We start from the raw sequence: 26,159 nt of genomic DNA, 5'->3' as shown, positions 1-26,159 counted from the left end.
TTAGGGCAGGAGGCAGAGGGGCCACACCGCTCCTGGGAAAATGAAGCTACAAGACACAGTGCATTTTCCACAGGCTTTCTGAGGTTCTGTCACCCACCCACAAAAACACATACTTGTGTGTATATTGTACATACAAGGATGTGTGTTTGGATGCATGTATGTACACTTCTCGGGGTACCACCACATAAGATGGGGACACTGTCAGTCACAGAGTCCACGGAGGCTGGCTCGGGGCTGCCATACGGGCAGATGCAGGGCACCTGCACAGGGATCTCCTGCTACCAACAGTCCAGGCGACTAAATACTCTGGGCGATGCCCCTCCTATGATCGCAGAAGAGTGTGGAGGGCCCCTTTGTCCTTCTTCCCATCCTAACAACTACAGGACCTGTCAAAGACTGAGTCCAAACAGATATAAAACATTCGCAATAGTGTAGCATTTACAGATGTGGGGACCTTGATCCATATGCTGTTGATACAATCTAGCACTGACAATGGTAAGCCGGCATCGCAGGGGGTAAAGTCTCTGTATTTCTCCACAGTGAAGAGAGCCGCCCTCCCCATACTCTACTCTCTGGAACAAGGACAAGATCGACCCCCTATCTGAGGGGTGGGCATTAAGCTTCACCATCTCAATGGGAGAGCCACCGACACAAAGCATGTTGAACCTGTGCACACTGAGCTGCCTCTTCTTCCCAGGTGGTTTATTTATCTGCTGATTTTTATGTAAGGAAGGACTCACAGATCCCTATTTGATAGGTCAGGCTATAATGTGACACTATGTAACTTGTGGGTCAGATCTCTCCAGCTTTGGCTGCTGGACACCCCTTTAGGTTGATGTCTGTCTCTGCTTCCCCTCCCTTCCTGACTTTCTGGCACAGCAACACACACCAGGATCACCTTCTACATCCTCTGCCCCAATTCTAGAATCAGTCATTCCTCCCAGCAGCCCTGGCGCATTGTCCAGCAATGGAATCAGACACCAAGGTCTGGGTACCGGTGTGCTCAGGGCTGCCCGGAGGCCAATCTGCCAAAGCCCTCTCGCAGACGGAGTGAGGGAACACACATGCAAACTCTGATCTCTGTACAAACACACCTAGCATGACTTCTGTAACCATCCATCTGACTATTTATTGGGCTGGACACAAGTTCACACTGATATCTCTGCCGCCAATTCTACACTGTTCACTGTCATCACCCCCACCCCTTGTTTATGGAAATTCACTGTTCCACAGTGAGAAATCTGGCTTTCATCATCCAACACTCGTTACACACTGATCAATTCACTGTACAGGAAAGGCAGGCTTAGAATTGTTAACTTTGTTAACTGACATCCCCATGAGAAAGGGCTAAACCAAAACACTATTTCCTATAGTTACCTATTTTTTACTTTCTTCTTTTTTTTCCTATCTGATTCCCATGTAGGTAAGCATCCTTCCAAAGCATGGCTTCTAAATGCCAGACAGCATTCCATAAAATGAGCATGCTAAAATTAACCTTTTTTAGGTTGTTACTTTGAGCTGCTTTAATATTTATCACAAGTACTTCCTGACCTTCTAAACACATAAATAACCTTAGACGAGGAAGGTGACTACCCAGGCTTGCAGTGTAAAGATCTTCAGATGTGTTGTGTTCAATGCTGGAATACTCCCTCCCTGGCAGATGTCTCTGAAGGAAGTTTGAACTAATTTCCAAGGAACAGAGTCCTTTACCCATAATGTCTAGTATTTTCTCACCTCTAGTGTTTCCTAGCAAAATGCTGGTTTTTTTGTTGTGGCCGTTGGTATCAACATTTAGGACATCTACTGTATCTTTATTTTCAACCTTCAAAACATGTGTAAAAAATTTTAAGTCCTTGAGAATCCTGAAGATGAACCAAACAAGACAAACATCAACTAGCTCTTTCCGCATGAACTCTGCTGGAACTTCTGCTAATACTGCCTGTTTCGGCGGGATGTCCAGCTGTATGTTGTGCATCTTATTTCTTACCCAAGTCCTGTAATTGAGACTAAATGATGTACAATTACAGCGAGTTAAGTACACAGAATGTTCTGGATTACAAGTAAAGGGCTATTAGATTAATCTATTCAATCATCAGTAAGTTCTTTTAGTTTGGTTTTACTGATTTGTATAGAGCGGCAACGTGATACAGTAAGAAGGCCATGAGGTCAGAATCAGCAGTCCTGAGTGCTCCTTGCCAATGGGATGTTAATTAATCTCATGACCCTGAGAAAGTTACTTATTTTATTTCAATTTCTTTGTCAACAATACAAGGGTATTAGAACACATGTAGAAAATCTTTGAGAGTTCTTAGATTTTCTTTCTTTAGTCAACCAAAATACATTTGCAAAAGGAAAGAAAACTTCATAGCAAATCTCAAAAGATGTTAAAAATGTAACTAATTGTGGCTACCTAGGTGCTGTGTTGCACAGGCTCTGAAATCAGTTCTGTCGCCCACTAGCTGTGCAACTTAAACCACGGGGCTATGTCTTAGAATGCAGCTAATGATGATAGTTTTCCTGCAGTGCAGATTAAAGCAATCAGTGGCTGTGCCTAGCTCAGTACTGGGCACACAGAAGGCCCCACATAAGTGTCAGGTGTTCTGGAACAAGGTTAGGGGGATTTTCAAGAGAAGTCATTACTCAGAGGTAACACAAGGGATCTTTAAAAAAAGAAAATTAAAATGAAAACTCAGATTATGAAAGAACTATGCATGGATTTCAATTTTGTCTGGCACCAAAATAAACTTAACTTCTAATTCCATTTTCCAAGAACCTTGTGGAGCATCTTTGCATGCCTGGTGTGCTGGAGAGATTATGTGTCTTTCCATATCTGGGTGCAGCAGCTCTGACACCCTCCTGGCTGATTTATTAGGCCTTCCAGTACCATGTTAAATAAAGTGGGGAGAGTAGGAGCTTGCCTTGTTTAAAAGAAAAGCTTTCATTCTTTCACCATTAAATGCCATCTTAGCCAAGGGCTTTTCATGGCAGTGTTTATTAGGTTGAGGTATGTTGTTTCTAGATTGAGTGTGTGTGTTGAGAATTTTTATGATGAACCAGTGTTGAATGAAGTCAAATGATTGTGTCTGCATCTAATGAGAGGATTCTGTGATTCTTATCTTTCCTTCTACTAAAGCAACCTCACTGATGGATTGGCATATATTGAACCATCCTTGCATTTCAGAGATAAATCCCATTTGGTCATGGTGTATGATCCTTCTAATGGGCTGCTGAATTTACTCCATCTGTTTTTTTTTTTTTTTTTTAAGGAATTTGTACCTTTGTTCGTCAGGGTGCACTCCAGGAACAAGGTCTAACACAGTCAACAACCACAAATAAGAATGCACGAACACACAAGGCAAGTTTGTGTTTTCCTCTTACTGAATGGCAATGCTTCATCTGGCTGCCACATGGAGGCTTGGATTCTGGGATGTAAGTCACTCCTGTGCCCAGCTACTACACACAGCTTACATTTAATCCTCTGAGGACAAACTCAGGGTGTACCTCAGCTGATCTGTGACAGGTGCCTGCAGATTCCACCTCCGAGTTATTAGAAAACTCTCCAGGGGCAGAGATACACATGCAAGCACCTCACTCATCACACCGTTCACGTACTCTCCTCTTCTAGTGAAGACAGAGGCTGGAAGCTCAGCCATTGGTGGTGGAGGTTGGTGGAGGGATGTAGGAGAGAAAGGATTCTGCAAACAAGAGCTGAGGGGTTTCCACGCTGGATCAGGGCAACAGCAGCAGCTTGGTCCTGGAAGGAAGCTGGGCACTGATGGGAACAGACACAAGCCTCACCTTATGCTGGAGGAACCTCCCTGCACTCCCACCCCACACGTGGCCCCCACAGCACACAACAATGTACTTCCACTCAGCAAAGGGAATCAGGAGCCCTAAAGATGGTGAACAGCAAATGGTGGTCAACAGTGATTCTGGTTTGAGAACCATGGCTGGGAGTATCCAACAGGGACTAGTGTGGCACAAAGCTGAGTTTGTGGGTTGCCAGTCAGAAGCTGGGCTGCACCACAGTGAGTCATGGGCACTAAGCAAGCAGTCACAGTGATGTCATTGATACTCCCTGGCTCTCCCATCCAGTTTGCAAGAAGCTGAGGGACGGGCATGAGCAGAACAGTTCAAACAAGGAACAATCGCTATTCTGGTATCGTCCTCTGAACAGAAAAACCCTAAAACTAACAAGCAAGCATATTTTGAAGCACACAAAACTAAACAGAATTTTTAGGACTTTTATGCCAGCGAAGGCATTATTGTAGCAGCATGTTCTTCTCTGAGGCACCTGCATAGCAGTCACTTTGTAACTGTTTGCAGGGTAAAGATAAACGCACCAAGGCATGCCACGGTGATCAGGGCGGAGAGAGCATATCCACACTTTCTCCCTGGTCGTGGCACAGTCGTGTCTGGAGCTTTGCTGGCACGAAAGGCCTGCATCTGAAGCCTAATAGAGATGCCAGGGACAGGGCAGACACACCCAGAACCAAAACTCAGGGAGGGACTTCCCACACTGGCGTGGACTGAGCCACTGCGCTGGTTAAACGTCACTTCCTCTCTTCCAGAAGTTACCGTTGCTGCTGTAGATCTGTGCATGGATCCCACTGGATTAGAATCGGGAACTTTGAAAACAGGACCCACACTTCAGAAACCGAATTGGCAGCCAAGACATGGGCCTCCTGGCTCAGGGGAGCAGCCCATTCATCCCCGCCTGTCAGACTGAGGAGGGAAAGCTGCCTTCTCCCACAACTGCCAGCCAGAGAAATGGTGCAGGACTCCCTGGCTTCCCGAGAGGGAACGCTCTGAAATTCTCTGCCGTTCCAGGTTTCAGCAACCGGAAGGAAGGGCTGTATTACGGGGCGACGTTCAAACCATCGAAGGTTACCTTCTTAATTATTTTTCCTTAAACCTCACTCAGATTTAACAGACCAAGAAAACATCTCCAGGATGAACAGTTTCTGGGTCATTAGGAGGACAAGGCTGGACAACTCTATTTTTTTTTTTTTTGACAGGCAGAGTGGACAGTGAGAGAGAGAGACAGAGAGAAAGGTCTTCCTTTTGCCATTGGTTCACCCTCCAATGGCCGCCGCGGCCGGCGTGCTGCGGCCGGCGCACTGCGCTGATCCGATGGCAGGAGCCAGGAGCCAGGTGCTTTTCCTGGTCTCCCATGAGGTGCAGGGCCCAAGCACCTGGGCCATCCTCCACTGCACTCCCTGGCCACAGCAGAGGGCTGGCCTGGAAGAGGGGCAACCGGGACAGAATCCGGCGCCCCGACCGGGACTAGAACCCGGTGTGCCGGCACCGCTAGGCGGAGGATTAGCCTAGTGAGCCGCGGCGCCGGCCTGCACAACTCTATTTAAAAGGCCAAATAACTTAAAGAATTTTCTAGCTGCACATTGTCTTTAAAGAGTTGAAAATAGGGGAGCCGCTGCTGTGGCTCACTTGGTTAATCCTCCGCCTGTGGCGCCGGCATCCCATATGGGTGCCGGGTTCTAGTCCCGGTTGCTCCTCTTCCAGTCCAGCTCTCTGCTGTGGCCCGGGAGTGCAGGGGAGGATGGCCCAAGTGCTTGGGCCCTGCACCCGCATGGGAGACCAGGATAAGTACCTGGCTCCTGGCTTCGGATCCGTGTAGCGCCGGCCGTGGTAGCCATTTGGAGAGTGAACCAACGGAAGAAAGATCTTTCTCTCTGTCTCTCTCTCTCACTGTCTGACTATCTGTAACTCTATCTGTCAAATTAAAAAAAAAGAATTGAAAATAAGTCTAATATTTTTCTGGATGAAATAAACTCACAAACTCTATACATCTTCCTATCAGACAGTCATAATTTCGCAAAGTCAAAATACTTTAAATTGCCCTTTATCAAGAAGTCGTCGGGATTAATTTTGAGAAAAGCCACAGAGTGTGGCAGAGCTGGAGGTGTTCTCCGCAGAAGCTGATTCCACAAGGATATGTGGGCTGTGTGCTGTGCGTCAGACTCTGAGACTCTGCTAAGTCCATGGACACAGCACGCAACGGGTTGCTCCTGCTCTCCGACAACGTGAGAGAGGCAGAACTGTGGCAAGAACCCATGCTGCATTTTTGACTTTACTGCATTTCTTTAAACTTATAAAGTTAATTTAAAAACTTGTAAACTGTGGGGAGCAACTCGGACTAGACTAAGTTACTGGAATTAAGACTTATTCTATGCATCTGCTCTCCCACAATATGGCGCTGAGAAGGGAGAAACAGCTTCTACACAGCTGCCTCCAGTTCAACCAATAAACTGTAGGACCTGCTCCTGATTGGAGGAGAGCAGCGTACTCGGCGTGTGGGCAGCCGAGTTGGGATTGGTGGAAGAGGACTATAAAGGAGGAGAGAGACAACATGCACCAGGAACATCTAAGGGGAACATCTATCTGAAGGAACACCTGTGCAGCCCCCGAGAGAGCCGGCCGGCCGGCGGTGTGCCGCTCCCCTGCGGAAGTGGGGAAAGTGGCAGGGGGAACCGCCCTTCCACGGAGGTGGAAGGGTCGGTAGCCAACCCGGGAAGAACCAGCAGCAAACCCGGGGAGGGCCGAGCAGATGAAAGAACAATGCAGGGTCCTGTGTCGTTCCTCCGTGAAGAGGGGGAGTGACATAATGGTGCCGTGACTCGGATATGAAGCCTAGGCAGGGTTTAGTGTTGTTCCTCCATGAAGAGGGGGAGCAACAGTAAACCATTCATTCTCCATTTTCCTATCAACAAATGAAATGGTACATAAAAATAGCAAATAAGAAAAAACATAGTTTTCCTTGGTAATATTCATATCTAAATTATCTGTCTGGGCCAGGCTGTGGCTTAGCAGGTAAAGCCACCACTTGTGATGCTGGCGTCCTGTATGGGAGCCTGTTCAGGCCCCAGCTTCTCCTCTTCTGTTCCAGCTCCCTGCTAATGGCCTGGGAAAGCAGTGGAAGATGGCCCAAGTGCTCGGGCTCCTGCACCCACACAGGAGACCTGGAGGAAACTCCTGGCTCCTGGCTTCAGATCATCTCAGCTCCAGCCACTGAGGGCATTTGAGGAATGAACCAGCACATAAAAGATCTCTTTCTCTCTTTGTCTCCATCTCTCTCTGAACTCCACCTTTCAAATAAATAAATAAAACTTTAAAAATAAAGGTATTTGTCTCTCATCTGCTCTCTCATCTCTGACTGCACTCACTGCTCCCTCTTCCTCCTCTGCAACAAGCTGGCTGCAGTCAGCACTGTGAGAGCAATCCACTGGCGAGGTCACCAGCCTGGTCTTCTTAGAGCTAAAACCGTGGAAGCTTCTTTGACCCATAGGCAGGATCTGTCAGCTTTGCCATGACCCCATCTTAGCTCCGTTCTCCAAACATTCTGGCACGCCTGCTTCCTCACTCCCTGTCCACTCTTTCTGCCCTCTGTGGAGATGTCCCTCTGCCCACTGCTAAATCAAAGAGCCCTCCAGGTTTTGTCCCAGAAGACCCTTCACTCTCACTTCCACTCACTCACTTTCCTTCAAACACTGTCTATGTGTTGACCGCACCATCTCCACTGGGGTAGAGGCATAAACTGAAATGCACTCCCAAGCCCAGGGCCCAAATAAGGGAGAAGGGCTTACTTTGCATCTCTGTGGGTAATCAAGCCCTACATGCCCAAGTCGAGATTCACAGGGACCCCACCTGAGAACTGCTTGTCAACCAGCATCTCCCGCCTCAGCAAATAGCACAACCATTCATGGAGTGCTCCGAGCCTCAACACGCCACTCTCAGTGCTGCCCCTGCCCCTACCCCGACACCACCCCTCAGCCCCAACCCCTCCCTGCAGGCTCGTGAGTATTACTGCGTTACACGGGGGCTCATTCAACCCGCAGTTAGCACTGGCTGTTTGTTTCTGTTCCTGACCTTAACACTGGGCTAAAACTTAACCTGCTGAAGTTCTCACTTTCTCTTTCAAGCTTACTCTCAGCACTGAGGATAGTAACAGCATCAGTGGCTCACAACAGTTAGGGAGGCAAGGGTTCGAAGTGAGGCAGGTGCCCTGCTCCTAACCATGACTCTACATTGCACTCAGCACTTAATAAGTGTTTACTTAGATACATTAACAAAAGCATCCAAAGTAACTCCACAGGGCTGTGCTAATGCGTAGGTTCTGATGTATGCCCGGGAAGGCGTGAACACAGGATTCACTTTTCCGTGAACACTTCTGTGTGATACGATAGCACATAAATGCACCAGCCATCACCTCCTTATCCTCAAGTCGGAATCCAGTGAGGAAAACGCCTGAAGCACACCCTTGGGTCTTTCTGCCTAGAAACTCTAGAAGCAGGCAGAGCTTGTTTAAAGTTAAGGCAATTGATCTAAGAGTTATTTTATTTCTTTGAAAGACAGACTTACAGAGAGGTGGACAGAGAGTGAGACAGAGGTCTTCCATCAGCTGGTTCACTCCCCAGATGACCGCAATGGCCAAAGCAGAGCTGATAAGAAACCGGGAGCCAGGAGCTTCTTCTGGATCTCCCATGAGGGTGCAGGGGCCCAAGGACTTGGGCCATCTTCTACTGCTTTCTCAGGCCATGGCAGAGAGCGGGATTGGAAGTGGAGCAGCTGGGACTAGAACCGGTGCCCATGTGGGATGCCAAAACTGCAGGCCCAGGCTTTAACCTGCTGCACCACAGCACCGGGCCCCAAGGCAATTGATCTAGTAGGTATCAGCATCTGGTGCTGACTAAAATGTCCAGTTGTTCATGAGTTACAGAGGCAGACATATTGAGATAGAATTGCAACAACTGTATCACATTATCTCCACTACACAGTGGAGAACACATAGGATTTTTCATAGTTGAGAATACACAGGCAGTGCTGGTATTATGGGATAGCAGGTTAAGCTGCCACTCATGACACCAGCATGCCATGTCAGGGTGCTTGTTCGAGTCTGGGCTGTTCCACTTCTGATCCAGCTTCTTGCTAATACACCCAGGAAGGCAGCAGAAGAAGTCCCAAGTGCTCAGTCCCCTGCCACCCATGAGGGAGACCCAGATGAAGCTCCTGGCTCCTGGCCTCTGCCTGGGTACGCCCTGGCTGTGTGGTCATTTGGGAAATGAAATCAGCAGATAGAGGTGGAAGATCTTTGTTTGTTTGTTTGTTTGTTTCTCTCTCCCTCTCTACCACTCTACTTTTCAAATAAACAGATAAATCTTTTTTGAAAAACAATGGAAAAGGATATAGAGTCACAGGATCTTCTAATTTAATGAAAACTTAGAAGTGATTTTTTTTTCTAAGTCACTGTAAACATCTTTCAATGGCGTCCCAGGTACATGGTTACCAGATCTTAACAGGGACACTTCTACTGACTGGGGACTCAAGGCAGGATCAGGCTGTGACCAGGCAGGCTCGCTCAGCATGGAGCAGCTCGGGTCATTAGGGATTTTCCCTAGTAGGTCTGTTTCCACGTGACCTACACACACTGGTCCATATTTTGCCTTCTGGAGCAAAGCAGAACAGAAATCTTTCCTCTTCCATGTTTTAGCTTAAAACAGAAAACAGCTTCACAAATCCCAAAGGGAACTGCACAGAGCAATGGAACTCATCTCTTTCGCAAGAAGAGGGAGAATAAAAAGGAGAGCGGAGAGCTATGGCAGTTGTACCTTTAGACATTGGCTGTTGTCACTGAAATTATTCTGCCTCATAGGTCCCCGGCTCTTAGGTCACTTTTATTTCTCTGTTTTATTTTTATTATCACCATATTATCTCCTGCACCATATTTCACAATAATAATCACATCTTGATTAACTCTGTTCTAGTCAACGTTAAACAATGAAATTCTTTTTGTTAGACTTTAATAACTAAGATAGTCAAAGCCAGGAAAATATCACCAGCTACCTTTGTTCCCCAGCTAACAATGAAGGCAACTGGCACTGGAGCTGTGACACAGTGGGTTAAGCTGCCACCTGCATCACTGGATCCCATGTGGGCGCAAGTTTGAGTTCTGGCTGCTCTACTTCAGATCCAGCTCCCTGCTAATGAACCTGGGTGTGGGGAACAGGGCCCGTCTCCCGCAACATGGCGGGGTGCCTGGGAGACAAATAAGTACTGAGACTATGGACAAATAAGTACTGAAACTACCGAGACTGGACTAGATCACTGAGATTATTAAGACTAACTCTATCTGCTCTCCCACCATATGACGCTGAGAGGGAGTAAACAACTTCCACACAGCTGCCTCACCAATTCGACTAGCAAGCTGCAGAGCTGGTCCTGCTCCTGATTGGAGGAGAGCAGCATGCTCAGCGCATGGGGAGAGAACGCTAGCAGAGTTGGGATTGGTGGAAGAGGACTATAAAGGAGGAGAGAGACAACATGCAGGAGGAACACCTGAGGAACCCCTGAGAAAGCCGGCCGGCAGTGTGCTGCCCCTCCGCGGAGGCGGGGGAGTAGGGGTGGGGGGGCGGCAGCTAATCCAGGGAGGACCGGGGGAAGAAACAACAGCAAATCAGTTGCCGCTCCTCCGCGAGCCTGTGGAGCGAGCGACACCTGGGAAAGCAGCAGAAGATGGTGCGCGTGCTTGGACTCCTGCACCCAACTGGGAGACCCAGATGAAGCTCCCGACTCCTGACTTTGGCCCAGCCCAGTCTCAACCATGGTGGCCATTCTCATTCTCTCTCTCTCTCTCTCTCTCTCACACACATACACTTTGTAACTCTGACTTTCAAATAAATAAATAAATCTTTAAAAAAGGAATTAAGATTATCAAAATCAACAGATGTCCATTCAAACCACTATAGTCCTAGAGAAAGTACTTTACAACACAGTCCAGAATGGAACAGAGGTGCACGCTGCTCGGACACACACAGGGCAACACGCAAGCTGCTGTCTCTGCCCAGGGCTTTGGCACCAGACCATGTGGGGATGTTGTCGTCTTGTGAGTCTCCGTCCTGGTCTTCCTTCCTGGCTGTCTGCTGCCCCACCCTGAAGACACAAAGATGAGCTGTCTGGTGTGGCGGCCTCATCTTCAGAAAGGACTTGTGCATATACCAGGATGGCCAGTTCATGTGGCAGAAACAAAACCCCAGCCCCCTGTGACCTGACACTGCGAATGTTTATTTCTCAGTGCACGGATGTCCCTTGAGCCACTCACGATGCTGGCCTTATCCTGGTCACTCCCAAATGACCGGCACGACAGAGGCTCTAGTTGGGCAAAAGCTTCCGTAACTGCTACCAAGAAAGAGCGCCCTTCTGTGCTACTCACTGGATAGTAAAGGTCTCTGCTCCGATGTGGCACAGGCCACCTGCATCCGCACTGTCATTAGTCACAGCATTCGTGATCAGAGGGGCCAAAATGCAGATGCCTCCCAGGAGTCTGGACGGTGCAGCACATCTCCAGTCCCTTGTTACACCAGCTCCTCCACTAACCACAGGAGAGTGTCTCTCCCTCCTTAATACTAACAGCACCGAGAGAGCCACACCTGCCACGAGGGCCCCTGGACAGCTCAGCGCACAGCAGCCTGCAGGTGGGTGCAGGAAGGTTCTGGAACCAAAGTGCTCCCTGTTCCGCTAAAATGGCAGCACGCAGCGCCTGGCGCCTCAGGAGAGGCTTGTTCTCAGAATTTCCTCTCTGCCACAGATTGCCACACTGATCTCCCTCTCCTTAACTAGAGCAGAATCAAAAGAAAACACCCCTTTTGAGTGGATGACACACAGTGTGTAAATACTGTCTTTTGTCTCATCTGAAACCTTGCTGATAATTTCTGTACTTCATCTCCTAGGGCTACAAAGAAAAACAAATGGCCTTTATGCTTGCTAAATCTCTTTTATCTGCAAAGCATGAATAGAAAAGAACATTTCTGTGCTACCCACATATTTCCATATTCAACTTTTTGCATCAGATTTTCCTCTTTTCTAAGATTTATTTATTTGACAGGCAGAATTACAGAAAGGCAGAGAGGCACAGAGGGATCTTCCGTCTGCTGGCTCACTCCTCAAATGGCTGTAAAGGCTGGAGCTGCACTGATCCTAAGCCAGGAGCCAGGAGCTTCTTCCCAGTCTCCCACAGGGATGCAGGGACCTAAGACTTGGATCATCTTCTACTACTTCCCCAGGCCACAGCAGAGAGCTGGATCAGAAGTGGAGCAGCCAGGACTCGAACCAGTACCCATATGGGATGCCAGCACTGCAGGCGGCAGCTTTACCTGCTGTGCCACAGCACCGGCCCCAGATATTCTTCTTTTAAAATCATGAATATTGTGCCAAGATAATCTAACTGTACAGAAATGGATACACTGAAAAAAATGTAAACTGGCTTTTAAACTTTCCACTTATTTTTTGTTCATAATAACTTTATATTTTTGAACTGTAAGAATGAAAATCCACCTCCCAAATATATTATCTAATTACTAATAACTTTACTAAAAACACGATTATAAGAATACATATGAGTTTTAGTTTTTTTTCTTTAAGAACTATCTATTTATCAGTGAATCAGTAAATGATTATTTTCACATCTAAACATGCTTTATGGGCAGGCGTTATGGTCCAGGCCATAACAATGTTAGGTAGGAAGTCAGAAATGAGCTTATGTATATGTGATAAAGGCCTAAGGAGCTGACATCTAGGTCCAGCATCCGCATCTCAAAGTCACCCCATAACCTTCCAGCTGCAGCCCAGTATCTGCACTTGAAATATCCTGCCCTGTCCCTTCTACCCAATGACCATCCTTCCTCTAGGGCTCCTCTAAGGTGGGGCAACGCCAGCCAGGCTTCCTCCTGTCTGATAACTTCAGGGGGAAAACTCAGAAAGGAATTTTTTGTATTTACATCCAAAAAGTCCTTTGTTCCAGGAGAAGTGGGAAGGCAAGGCCCATCCCCTTAAAAGCCCCCGGCCTGAACCAGACTGCGCGCTCAGCCCTCTGCCTCTCTGCTGAGCCGCCCGCCTGGCCTGGCCTGGCCAGGTGTACTCTCTCCACTCAACTGTGTAACTTCGCTCTCCCACAGTCCCAGCGACTGGGCACTCTCTCCGGCTCTGTCTGGAGAGGTGCCCATCCGTTCTTACAGATGTCCCTGCCCTAATAAACCTTGCTATTTGCTCTCTGTCTCACGCCTGAAATCTTTCTTGCGCGAAGACAAGAACCCTGCCGTTCTCTGGTAACAACATCACTACTTGGGACATCCACAACCCACACTGGAGGGCTGGCTCAAGTCCCAGTCACTCTACTTCCAATCGAGCTTCCTACTAAGGCGTGTCCTGGCAGGCAGCACATGAGGGCTCAAGTACTTGGGTCCCTGCCCCCCAGATGGAGTTCCTGACTCCTGCTTGCAGCCTGGCCCAGCGCTGGCCATTGCAGGCATTTGTGGAGTTAATCAGTAGATGGAAGGTCTCTCTCTCCCTCCTTCCTCCCCACAACTCTTAAATAAAGAAATACAAATTAAAAATGAAATAAAAATTTGATTCTCCATCTACAAACACATGCTTTAGATTACTTGTTGGGACCATGGTACAACATATGCCAAATGAAGCCATCTGTGGGAGACGGAACATTCGAGGAAAAAGGTGCTGAGACGTGGCAGGGAGGACCTAGTGGGCAACCCTGCCCCGGGAGAGCAGCTGTGACCAAGAGAGGGGCTGAGACAGCACGCAGGGCCCTCACGTGACTAAGGCAAGGGCAGAGGGCCTGCGACCCTGGCATGCAGCGGGAGCACTCGCCCAGGGCCGTGTGCAGCCAACACAAGGCAGCCCGTAACACTGCTGCTGCCAGGGTGATCTCCCTCCTTGCAAAACTGATTCTTGAAACGCTTGGGAGGATTTCTGTAGGGCAGGGGGATTCCCCAGAACCTCCATTCTTATTTGACACCATTCCCATCTAGAAATGTGTGCACGGACGCAGCCTGTAGCAGCGGCAGGCACCTCACAGGCTATCAAGATTAGAGCCAAATAGCAGAATCGCAGTCCTTAGCCAGGGCCTCAAGCAAAGCAAACCCCAAACAAATAGCTGCTACAATCACTATACTACATGGCATTCAGGTGAACTGTACTATACCAGGAGCTTATAAACTGGAAGAAACAGGCAAGTTAAACAACAAATAAAAATGGCACACTTGACCCCTAGAAACAAAGTGGGAATAAACACCTACAATTTTTCCATTATTAACAAAAATCTCATTTTGTTTACCTGCTGAGAACTGAGTTCAAAATGCCATGTATCTCTAACAGCACTGAACCACCGTGCTAAAGCCAAGAAGCGACAGAGGGTCTACTTCCCTCCACCTGCTTAGCTGCTGTGAGTTTGCAGCTCTTACATAAAAAAGCACCTCTGAATTAAATCTAAGAATGAACCGATTTCTCTCCTTTCATTTCAGAAGGGACATGTACAGGACAGAGTTTATCAGCACAAACCACCGTCAGGGCACTTCTGAGCACGGGTGCGGGTGCAGGAGCTTCACAGAGCAGGCAGAGGGCCCTCCGGCCAGGCCAGATCCAAGTGCCTCTCAGGCTATCTGCATGCCTGCCCTTGCTACCTGAGCTTGTGCAAAAACAAGCACACACCGGCCAGTCCCAGGAGACCCGACTGAGTTTTTAATTGCACTGACTGGACTGGGGGCCAAAAGGAATCTATGTGAAGAAGAAATACCAGGGAGGCTCCTCCCCTGCCTGTTTCGTCAGAGCAAAATCATACCCTGTCAAACACACTGCGCAATTTAGTATTCAGAGGAGACAGCTTTTACCCTGATTGCCCTGATGAAAATTACAGCTTATTTTTGCTTACTCAAAAACCCACTTAGCTCTGGTCAAACTTCAGGGCATCACTCTATTAGACAGACCTCTCTTGTATAAGTGCGTGCACGCAACAACACGTAAGCAAACATGCAGGCATCAGATCATGAGGAGAGTGGCTTTAACTGAGCACGCCTCTGTGGGCAGGACTGCACACACCCAAGGGAATCCCACCCGAGGCAGAGGTGGACAAACGCAGCCGCGTCCTACCAGAACAGGGTGATCCTGACGTTGCCCCTCTTCCAGAAGGCTCTCGCGGATTTTCCCCAGTCGGGGTAGGGCTTGTCCTGCAGCATCATATCCGTGACCTGCAACCAGGAGAAGGGTTTCCTTAGCACGCCCAGCAATACCACATTCAAATGCACATAGTCTACCAGGAGCAGAAGATGGATATATTTTTCCCACATTTTAAAAATTTTGTTTAAGGAATACAACTTCTTGCATTTAATATGTACAAATTTGGGAACATGGTGATTCTTCCCCCACTCCCTCCTTCCCTCTCATCCTCCCATGTTTCTTCTTCCTCCCTCTTCCTTTCCAATTCTAATTTTTTACAGAGATCAATTTTCAGTTAATTTTGTACTCATAGATTAACTCTACACTAAGTAGAGAGTTCACCAAATACTATGAAGAAAAAAGAAAAACAGAACTAGAACAAGCAAACAAGCAAGAAAAACCCTGTTCCTTGACAGTCCAGGAGAGGGCTGTTAAAATCATCGCATCTCAAGGTGTCAGTTTCACTTCTATGGACTACGTTTTCAGTACTCTGTTAGTTACCACAGATCAGAGAGACTATCTGGCATCTGTCTTCTTGTGACTAGCTTATTTCACTAGTACAATGGTTTCCAGTTGCATCCATTTTATTGCAAACGACAGGATTTCAAGTTTTTACTGCATAGTATTCCATAGTGTACGTATACCATAATTTCTTTATCGAGTCTTCAGTTGATGGACATCTGGGTTTGTTCATTTCAGCTCAGTTTACAATAGTTAAGGTATGGAATCCACCCAGATGCACATATGTTAACATCAAGGTCTAGGAGGTAAAAATCAGAAGAAATGTACTTCAATTAAAAACATCAGTAATGTGCTTGATTTGATTATTGAATCAACCTGTTTAAGGTCACTCAGCAGGTCAAATATGGACACTGGTTTTCAAACGTCAATAAAGATCACCTTTAATCAGCACCTTTGTGTATTAACATCTCCACAGACACAAAACATATTTAACAAGTAAAATAATGTGTTCTTTTCAAGTTTGTCTAAATCAGAAGCTCTAAGATCCAAATGTCTGTTGATGGGTTTAGATTTTTTTCTTCAACCCTGATACCCATGGTGCCAGCACTGACTCCAATCGGGGAGCATCTCCCACGTGCAGTCCCACGCCTTCTTCTGGAAGCCTGCTTCTGTGCCCACCCCGTGAGGCCCTGGAGGGAACGTGGCTGCCCTGGGGGCCTCTCTGCTCTCCCCCGCGAGGGAATCTGTGGCTTTTGGTCACTCCTTCCCCCTATCACTGTGTCACTGTATTTTCCCACCAGGCTTTAAAATTCTTGAGGCTGAAAGATTTCTCTTTTTTTTTTCCCTTCCTAATGTCTAAGGTTCTTTAGATACTAGACCAAAACATTTGCAGAAAGGAGAAATGATAAAATGAATTAGGATGTAAACACTTGTTTTTCATGACCCATTAGCAAAGCTAATTGCTCATTAGCTGTGTCACATAATAATAGGTCCAGCAAATGTCCCATGTGTCATTAACAGGTAACCTATCATCAAAGCATTTAAAAATCTCACAGGGGTGGGGAATGAATTTCCTTTTTCTAAAAAAGAAAAAATGTGTTTGTGCATGTATCTGCACATGTGCACACACACACACACCTTCTTCTTATTTTCCACAAAACATACCTTTCCTTCAAAAGGAAAGACTATTTCATTAATTATAGTTATAATTAATAATCTCCAGATTCACACAAAGGAAAGAAACACTCAAATGTAAGCAAACTGATACAGAATGAAGTAGGTAAGGTAGAGTTTTCACATCCACCAAAATACAATATACTTTTCTTCTGTCCTTAAAACTTCAACGTTCATGCGAGAGTGACTTGCAGTAAAGGACTCTGCAGTATGTGCAGTTTAATCTCTATGATGAAGGACGGCGATGCAGTGGGGGCCGGGGGGCCTTCTACAACGGTGCCCCCTGCAGTGGGACTGGAAGTCCTGTGGGAGGACCGTGCATCCCCTCCCAGCAAGGCCGACTGGCTGCACCACGCCACGTCCAGGCAATGTCTGTCAGAACCTTCTCAATCACGCCCAGGCTTCCCGCGCCGGCCATGGTACATCAGAACACAGAAGAGCTGGCTTCCAGGAAAGGCTAGATTTCATTCCCTCTGCATTCTTCCTCAGTGTCATTTCTAGGAACAGAGTCCCTAAGATTCTCCTGCCTGATGAGAACCAAAGTGACTCCCTGTCTTCCACGGAGGACACTGCAGAATTACTCAGCTCTAACTCAGGGCCAACAACAGTAATTGCAGTCGGTCCACTACATCCAATGCTAACCCTCATTCTGTAGCTTCACTATTGATTCTGTACAGATTCAACAATCACAAGTGGTTTTGATAGATGCTCTCAATTCAACTCTTGAAACTGCCAATTGCTTCGATAAATGTGCATGCAACTAATATTAAAAACTCAAGAAAAAAATTTGCTTTCCTTCTGTTCGAAAGGAAGCTCATTCATTGTTGGTTTTCTGAACTGTTTATTTTCTTTCCGAACCTTCAAAATGAACGGCTTTTGTTTCTCCTTCAGACTAATGCCTATGGATTGTACTCCTATCCAAAATGATTTATGATATGGGCCAAAATGAGCAAGGTGAAGAAGATAGAATAAAAACTAACCATGAATCAAGAGATTTATTGTTACTAAAAACATGACAAGAGCAATGGTGGGGAAATGTAGATCCTACACACACTTGAGCGAAGAGTTTTATCTACGCTTCTACATCCACCAGTTCCAGCTGCTTCTGCATCCGCCAGTTCAACCTCCTTGAACAACAATGCTTGTGTACACACTGTAACAAAACATCAAGGTCAAGTAAACGGATACCTAAGTAAATATTTTATATTTCCCAGATATTTTTAAAGACTTAATCCTCTTCAGCCACATCTGTCTTGCCCCAGCCAGAATCTGCATGGCAGTAAGTACTTCCAAGCAGCAGAGTGATCACTGGGTGGGTTTTACTCAATTTCCAGTGCTTTCTCGAGGGCACTTTCTGGGAAAGACTCATTATATTTTCCAGAAGGAGGCAATCTGCTGCTCTATGAGCAATTACTACAGCAGAATGTTTTTTAAAATGACATTCAAGGATGAAGCAATTTCTGAAGGAAATGGCAAGATGAGAGAAAAAATTAAAAAAAAAAAAACAACCTTCTTCCTTACACCAGGCAGCCAGTCCTGTCCCCTTGCTGCAAGTCTGCACTGTAAGTCACATCGCCAGATCAACGTCAGGTCACTTGCAGCTAATGTGGTGACTGCAGGCGCAGTCATTCCAAGGATGCATTCAATATAAAAAAAGCCCAACTACCTTCTGCATTAGAGAAACCAATTCATTTCTGGTGCTGCTCAAGGGCAGTCTTGGTGGGAAAAATGCAGGCAACGGCACAGGGGCCGAGAAGGATGCAGAAGGCTGCCGTGCACACACACACACACACACACACAGCGCAAGGCCTGGCGGCACCGCACCCACAGGAAGACGCCAGCAGGTGCAATCGCGGGTCCTCCCTTCCAAGTTGGGAGCAGTGCGTCCAGTTCTGTGACTTGGGCAGCCCTCACTGCCCTAGCTCAGAGCCCTGCGCTGTGCCCTGTCAGGCCATCTTTCTCAGTCAAACGCAAGCTATTTTAAGGCTTGGGCATTGTGCAATCGGAGCAAGCACACGCATTTTCAGGTTGAAAAGTCAGCAAGCGATTGTAACAACAATTTCTCTCTACAGGAATCTGAGTGAAACCTTTGTTCCTCTCTGAGTTGAGCCTGTATAATGATGTGGCAATGGAAGAACGGCTGCTTACAAAGATCTCAGATGTACTTTTCTTATTAATTGTGACAGCAACTTCACAAAGTAAGTCAGTAGCTGTCGTCTTTCACCAGCAGGGAAACGGAAGTCAGCAAGGTTTAATAAGAGCGACAGCCACACCTAACGACTGGGCTGTGCACCTGCTGTGGAGCCAGCCTGCCTGAGTTCCGGCCCCAGCTTTGACTTTTACCAGTTTTTCATTTAGGGCAAGATAATTAACACCTCTGTGCCTCAGTTTCTTATTCTTCAACTACATCTCTTCTGTAAAGACAAAACTATCGTAAGCTACACTAACACAATGTGGGAACAATGCAATGTTAACATACCATGAAGTATAAACATTGTTAAAAACAGGAGGTCACTGGAGTTCCAATATTATAAGAAGGCTTCATAGAGTATTCGTGTAACATAATTGAGCTTCATTTGCGTCTTGCGTCATCCTTTAATTTTTCCAGTCTTATCTTCTTAGCCTGAACACAGCTATTCACATGCAGGCACCATAGCTAGATACTATATCTGTAGTCTTATTCCATACACTTTTATGCTAATATGTGAAATTAATCTACTATATTCACTGATTAGGGATACAAGGTCATAATATACAAACAATAACTATGGTTTTAATGACGCCTCTCTCGAAGTAGCCACTTTTTAGGGAGTGTCATTTTTATTTATTTATTTATTTATTTATTTGACAAGTAGAGTTATAGACAGTGAGAGAGACAGAGAGAAAGGTCTTCCTTCCATTGGTTCACTTCCCAGATGGCCACCATGGCCAGCACTGCGCTGATCCGAAGCAAGGAGCCAGGTGCTTCTTCCTGGTCTCCCATGCAGGTGCAGGGGCCCAAGCACTTGGGTCATCCTCCACTGCCCTCCTGGGCCACAGCACAGAGCTGAACTGGAAGAGAAGCAATCGGGACTAGAACCGGCACCCACATGGGATGCCCACACAACAGGCAGAGGATTAACCAAGTGAGCCACAGTGCTGGCCCCAAGGGAGTATGATTTTTTAAAAAGATTTATGCATTAGAAAGGCAGAGATACAGAGTGGGTATGGGAGAGTGAGAGACAGACAGAGAGTAACAATCTTCCATCTGCTGTTTCACTCAACAGACAGGACTGGACAAGGTTAAAGTCACGTGGGTGGCAGGGCTCAAGCACTTGGGCCATATTTTGCTGCTTTTCCAGGCACATTAGTAGAAAGCTGGATTGGAAGCAGAGCAGCTGGGAAATGAGCTGGCATTCTGATATAGGACGCCAGTATTCAGCACAGTGTGCCACAATGCCATCCCCCAGGGAGTGCCCTTTAAAAAGATACTTTTCTATTAATAAATATGCATATTCATTAAGTATGTTAATGAACAAATTTTTAGATAAAATTTTAAACGATGGCACACTATTTTGCAACTACTTTCTATTTAACAATACAGCTTGAGCTCCTCTCTACCAGCAAAGGTAGGCCTGTTTGGATACCTCCCTCTGGTTTTAACTGCAATCATGCTTTTATCTCCACTCTTCTGAGATGCCACAGATGTCTATTTTTCTATTTTGTTTTGATCGCTACCTTTATCGTGAACTTCATTCGAGATGTGCACTCTATCCACTCTTTATTTCATTACTTCCTACTCTGAGCATTGACAAAATCACTCTGCTTCCTCTCCCTGTCTTCTCCCTGCATACAACTCTATTTTACTTATCACACTATTTTTCCTATTACTTTTTAGGCTCACTGAATATTTTATAACCCTATTTTATTTATCATCTCTAAATGATACATTCTTTTGTCATCTACAAAATATAATAAAATACAAATGGTATACTTCTTTAAAGATTTATTTATTTATTGGAAATTCAGAGTTACAGAGTCAGGAGGAGACAGAAAGAGAAATTTCCCATCTGCTGGTTCATCTGGTTTCCCTGACGGCTGCAACAGCCAGGGCTGGGCCAGGCTGCAGCCAGCAACCAGGAGGTTCATCCGCGTCTTCCCACGTGGTTGGCAGGGCCAAAGGACTCCACCCATCTTCTGCTGCTCTTCCCAGGCCATCAACAAGGAGCTGGATCAGAAATGGAAGAGCCTATACCTATACGAGCACCTATACGAGATGCCAGCATTGCAGGTGGCAGCTTTACCCACCAACCACAACACCAGCCCCACATATACTTTCTTACAGTACATATCATCTCTGTGTCACTAGGGTTCAGAAAGTATTTCTACACTAGGCTTTATCATTAGAAACCATGCATTTATTTTAACCTTGGACCTACAACTAAACTGACCCAGTGATCTCCTCCACCATTGCTGCTGGTGTTGGTCCGCTTTTTCCAATGCTTAGACCTCACTGTGTGGTGAGTTTTTCAGGAAAGTATCTGAGAATGATGTAGTCCACAACAAAAATTACTGATGTTCTTTACACTTGGCCAATAATTAAGCTGAATATAAAATTCTCAGGTCTGAATTTCTCCTTAAGAATTGTTGGTGCCATTTGATTGTTTCCACACTGCTGACTGACGTCAAGAAGCTTCAGGTCACTGGAACTTGGAATTACTGCTTTTCCATCTTCACAGGTGAGCTGGTTTCATTTTTGGATGACCAAAGTATTCTTTTTGTATTTTGAATGTAATCATTTGTTTATTTTACTGACTTCTGTCATTTTGTAGGCACAATTTTCCTTGTCAGTCTAAAGACTCAAGTTGCGCTTCGTTCTGTGAAGTCTTTTTGGAATCTCATCCTGAACTACTGCTTGCCTTTTTCCACTGATTTATTTCCAAAATTACAAACAACACTTACGCACATGCTGATTTTCTCAGTCATCTCTGTCTGCACTGCTTTTTAACTCGTGATTTTGCTATCTCAGTCATGACCCACACCATGGATTTGAGAATACATCAATAATGTCAGCAGAGATCCCAAGTGGCCTTTATTCCTCTGATTTTCTCTCTTCCACATTTCTTTCCCAAGTCTCCCATCCTGTTTCATCTTCTATGAGAAATTTTCAAAATTTCATGGAAATGCATATTATGAAAAAACTATTTAGGAGCTTTAAAATTGATTCACACTGAACTAAACTTACCTTTTAATTCCATTTTTATATGATTTTTTTTTGAAAGCCAGAGACACAGAGACAGACTGAAAGACATAGATCTTTCTATGTGCTGATTTATCTCTAAACACCTTTTGGAAGCCAGGCTAGGTTGGGAAAAACCAGAGGCCCAAATCTCACTCCAGCTCTCCCACATATGTGGCATGGACCCAACTACTGGGCCACCACTGCTGACTCCCAGTACACACTGGCAGGAAGCTGGGATAATAAGTGGACCAGGGACTCCGATATCAGACACGGGTGTTCCAAGTAGCATGCTTATTGCTGCAACACAGCCTGCCTTCCCACGCGCTCTTTGAAGTCCCTTCATATCTCACAACATCCCGATTTTCTGTACCACTGTTTTGAAACTGTATTTTACAGAGACAGCTGATTCTCTGATATTTTTCACTGCACTAGGGTATTTTTGGCGAGCATTTTCCTCCGCTCCTCAGCAACATTTTTCTGATGGAGGGTTCTTTACCTGCTACTGAGGTTTCCTGTTATTTTCTTCCTGTCTTATTCTTAGTAACAAAACTCACGCTGGTCCCTTTAGACTGATCTCCACGTGGATGATGTGAGCTTTTCCCAGACTTGCTCTCTGTAAAAGGCTCACGTGAAGGGTGGCAAGACCCACCCTCACCCAGGACACCCCATCTTCATTGTTCCAGTCCTTTCTGGGGTGCCCCTAAGCTGGAGAACCTCGCTGGGCCCACCGTGCTTATGGTCCGTAACCTCCATGTGTCCTCTGAGTGCTGGCCTGCAACACAGCTGTCCCTCATGGCACTCACAACCCCTGGCTCAGTTTCACTTCAGAGCCAGCAATGTCACTTGGGCTGACTGAAGACAGAGCTACCCGCTTCACTCTTTAGGCTGATGGCCAAAACCTCCCTACGTTAGGGAGATCAACGATGGTAGAACAAGGAGAAGCACACCACCCTCAGCCACAGACAGCAGAGAAACAGGGAAAGACTGCATTCCCTGGGGACCGGTGGGGAGAGATTTCTAGTGAGGAACAGACGGAACAGAGACCGCGTGGAGCAGTGAGGAGCGAGGAGTCAGGCAGCTGTCGGGCACGCGTCACTGGTGATGCCTGCGTACACACAGCTGGCGCCCGGCTGGGAGACGCCACCTTCCCACGCCAGGATAGAGGAGGCTACCACGGCCCTCCAGCACTGGTGGCTCTGACTGAGAGCATTCTGCAGACCACACAGCCTTTGAGTTTGGCCTGGGAACTGGTGGGATTGAACAACTGCTTTGCTCTGAGAAGAGAGACCACAGTGCTTCTCCCCCCTCCCTTGGCCTGCACTAAACAGCCAGACGAGGTTTGCTGAGGTGGAGCTGCAGCCAGGCCGACTCGGGCAGCAGCGAGCAGCTCATGCTGGGCACGGGGCAGCTTGCATGGTGGACAGCGCACCCCCTGCACGCTGTGACCGTGAGAGTTCTGGACACGGGCTGTGGCTCGGCTTCGGTGCTCCGACACAGTCTGACTATGGAAACTCAGAGCTCGCCGTGCACTGGGAACGATCCTGCAGAGGGGTCAGTGGACACACGGTGAGTTGCCCTGGACTTCTTCCCCATTCACAGATGGTGGCCAGAGCTCCCTGGTCTCACCCAGCAAACGTGCCTGGAACCCCAGTGCAATCCTCAGGCACACCACCGAGGCACATTTCCAAGAATAAAGCCTTCGATTAAAAAAAATTTCCTGTGGAGATAAAAACAAGATGCAGACAAACCTACAGAGAACATAAGAAACAGGACAAGGAAGGCAATCAGACTCCCCTAAAGGGACACAAGAATAAATTAACACTGGACTGTGAAGAAGGGGAATTGATGAAATGCCTGAAACAGAACTCAGAAGAATGAGTACAAGGTTCATCGGGGAAGAAACAAACAGTTATGTAATAAAAGAAATCTGTATATTACACGGACAAGACATTCCGCAAAGAGATAGAGATCCTGAGGAAAAATCAGACAGAAATATTAGAAATAAAGTTTTCAGTAAGTTGCATAAGATATATACAGTGAAAACTTTACCAACAGACTTAACAAGATAGACAAGAAAAGCCTTTAACCACAGAAAGAATGTCTGATATCCAAGACTGGCCTTTTGAAATGTCTCAGGCAGACAAAAAATAAATAAATAAAACAAATTAGAAAGACTGACAACAGTGTTTGGATCCATAGGGTACCATCAAACGATCAAATCTGTGAGGCTTAGGAGTTCCTCAAGATAAGGAAATAAATGAATGAATTGAAAACTAGGGGCTGGTGTGGTGGCATAGTGCCCAAGCCTCTGCCTGTGGTGCCAGCGTGCTAGATGGGCTCCAGTCATGTCCTGGCCACCCCACTTTTAATCCAGCTCCTGGATTATGGCCTACAAAAACAGTAGAAGATGGTTTAAGAGCTTGGGCCCCAGTACCCACGTGGGAGACCCGGAAGAAGCTCCTGGCTTCTGGCCTTGGATTGGCCTAGCTCCAGATGATGTGGCTGTCTGAGGGGTGAACCAGCGGGTGGAAGGCCTTTCTCTCTGTGTCTCCCTTTCTCTGTATGTAACTCTGCCTCTCAAATACATACATAAAATATGTTTAAAAAGATAAGAACTTAGTGAAATAATAGTAGAAAACTTAGCCAATTTGGAGAAAGATATGAGTATTCAAATACAGAAAATGCACAGAACCCCAAATATACATGATCATAAAACATCCTCAACATGACACATCACAGGCAAGCTATCAAAAGTAAAACAAAGAGAGAAAACCCTAAAATACGCAAGAAAAATCTCGTATCAGATTAACACAGATTGACAGAAATCCTACAGGCTGGGGAGAATGGCCTAAAAGACACAATTTGCCAACCTCAAGAACTGTAACGTGCATATCTCTCCTTCACACACGAGGTGAAGAAAAGCAAAAATCGAAAGATGAGATCACCATCCAGTTTTACAATATGATACTTACACAGGAGCAGAAAGATATTCAACATCATGAAAAATATGTGGAGGAAGAAAAGCTCTTAGCAAAGAACAAAGGGAATTGAAAACAAACAAGAAGGATATTCACGAAAAAATGGCAGGACCAAGTCATCACTTACCAATAGTAATCCTGAATGTAAGTAGACTAAATTCTGCAACAAAAAGAAGCAAACTGGTGGAATGCATAAAAAAGAAGACCCAGCTATAATCTGCCTGCAAGAAACACAGTTCACCAGTAAAGACACACCAGACTGCAGTGAAGGGTGGGAAAAGCTAGTCCATGTAAACGGAAATAAAAACTGGGCAAGAGCATTGTTCCAAGAATGCAGTGATGGTCAAACATATGCAAATAAGTATAATACATCACATCAACAAAATGAAGGATAAAAACCATAAGGTTATCTCAAGAGACGCAGAGAAAGCAGTTGATAGAATACAACATCCTGTCATGATAAAACCTTTAAAAATTGGGCACAGAAGGAACATTCCTCAGCACAGTCAAGGCAATATGTACCAGTCCCACAACTGGCATGAGTCTGAATGGGCTAAAGTTGGAAGGATTTCCACGAAGATCTAAAACAAGACAAGGATGCCCCTTCTCACCATTACTACCCAATATTGTCTGGAAATTTTAGCCAAAGCCGTTAGACAAGAAAAAAATCAAAGGCATACAGATTGGAGAAGAGGAAGTCAAATTATTCCTATTTGAAGATGACATGATTCTTTACACAGGGGAGCCAAAACATCACCCTATAAGACTATCAGAACTCACAAGAAAATTAAGTAATGTTGCAGGACACAAAATCAGCACACAAAAATCAACAGCCTTCTTATACAACAATGGTCTGGCAAAAAAGAGCATGTAAGAGCATTCACAATAGCTACAAAAATTTAAATATTCTGGGATAATTTTAACTGAGGATGTGAAAGTTCTCTGCAATGAAAATTACAAGACAGCAATGAAAGAAATAGAAGACACAAACAATGCAAAACTCTTCTGTTTTCATGATTTAGAAGAATTAATATCAAAATGCACATACTACTGAAAGCAATCTATAGATTCAATGTGCTCCCATTCAAAATATTCAGGACATTCTTCACAGATCTAAAAAAAAAACCCTAAAATTAATATGGAAACACAAAAGAACCCTAGTAGCCAAAGAAATATTAAACAACAAAGCAGAAGACATCTCCACGCCAGATTTCAAGACATACTACAAGGCAGTTATAATCAAAAAAGCCTGGTACTGGCACAGAAACAGACATGTAGACCAATGGGAAAGATTAGAAACCACA

At 45.9% G+C, this 26,159-nt stretch overlaps 1 protein-coding gene across 6 annotated transcripts in view; it reads right to left on the bottom strand.

The window, feature by feature from the left end:
- TMEM117 (transmembrane protein 117) overlaps window positions 1-26,159 on the bottom strand; it is a 477,223-nt gene that overhangs the window by 144,514 nt on the left and 306,550 nt on the right. For all 6 annotated transcript variants that reach the window (XM_051850978.2, XM_070049713.1, XM_070049710.1 and 3 more), the window contains one exon: window positions 14,956-15,053. In XM_051850978.2, the coding sequence (XP_051706938.1) occupies window positions 14,956-15,053 (98 nt within the window). The remainder of the gene's footprint in view (window positions 1-14,955; window positions 15,054-26,159) is intronic.

The sequence above is a fragment of the Oryctolagus cuniculus genome, chromosome 9 (genome assembly GCF_964237555.1).
Source record: "Oryctolagus cuniculus chromosome 9, mOryCun1.1, whole genome shotgun sequence".
Taxonomy (NCBI): domain Eukaryota; kingdom Metazoa; phylum Chordata; class Mammalia; order Lagomorpha; family Leporidae; genus Oryctolagus; species Oryctolagus cuniculus.
The sequence above is the reverse complement of the archived record's forward strand: the minus strand, read 5'-3'. Positions and strand labels throughout refer to the sequence as shown.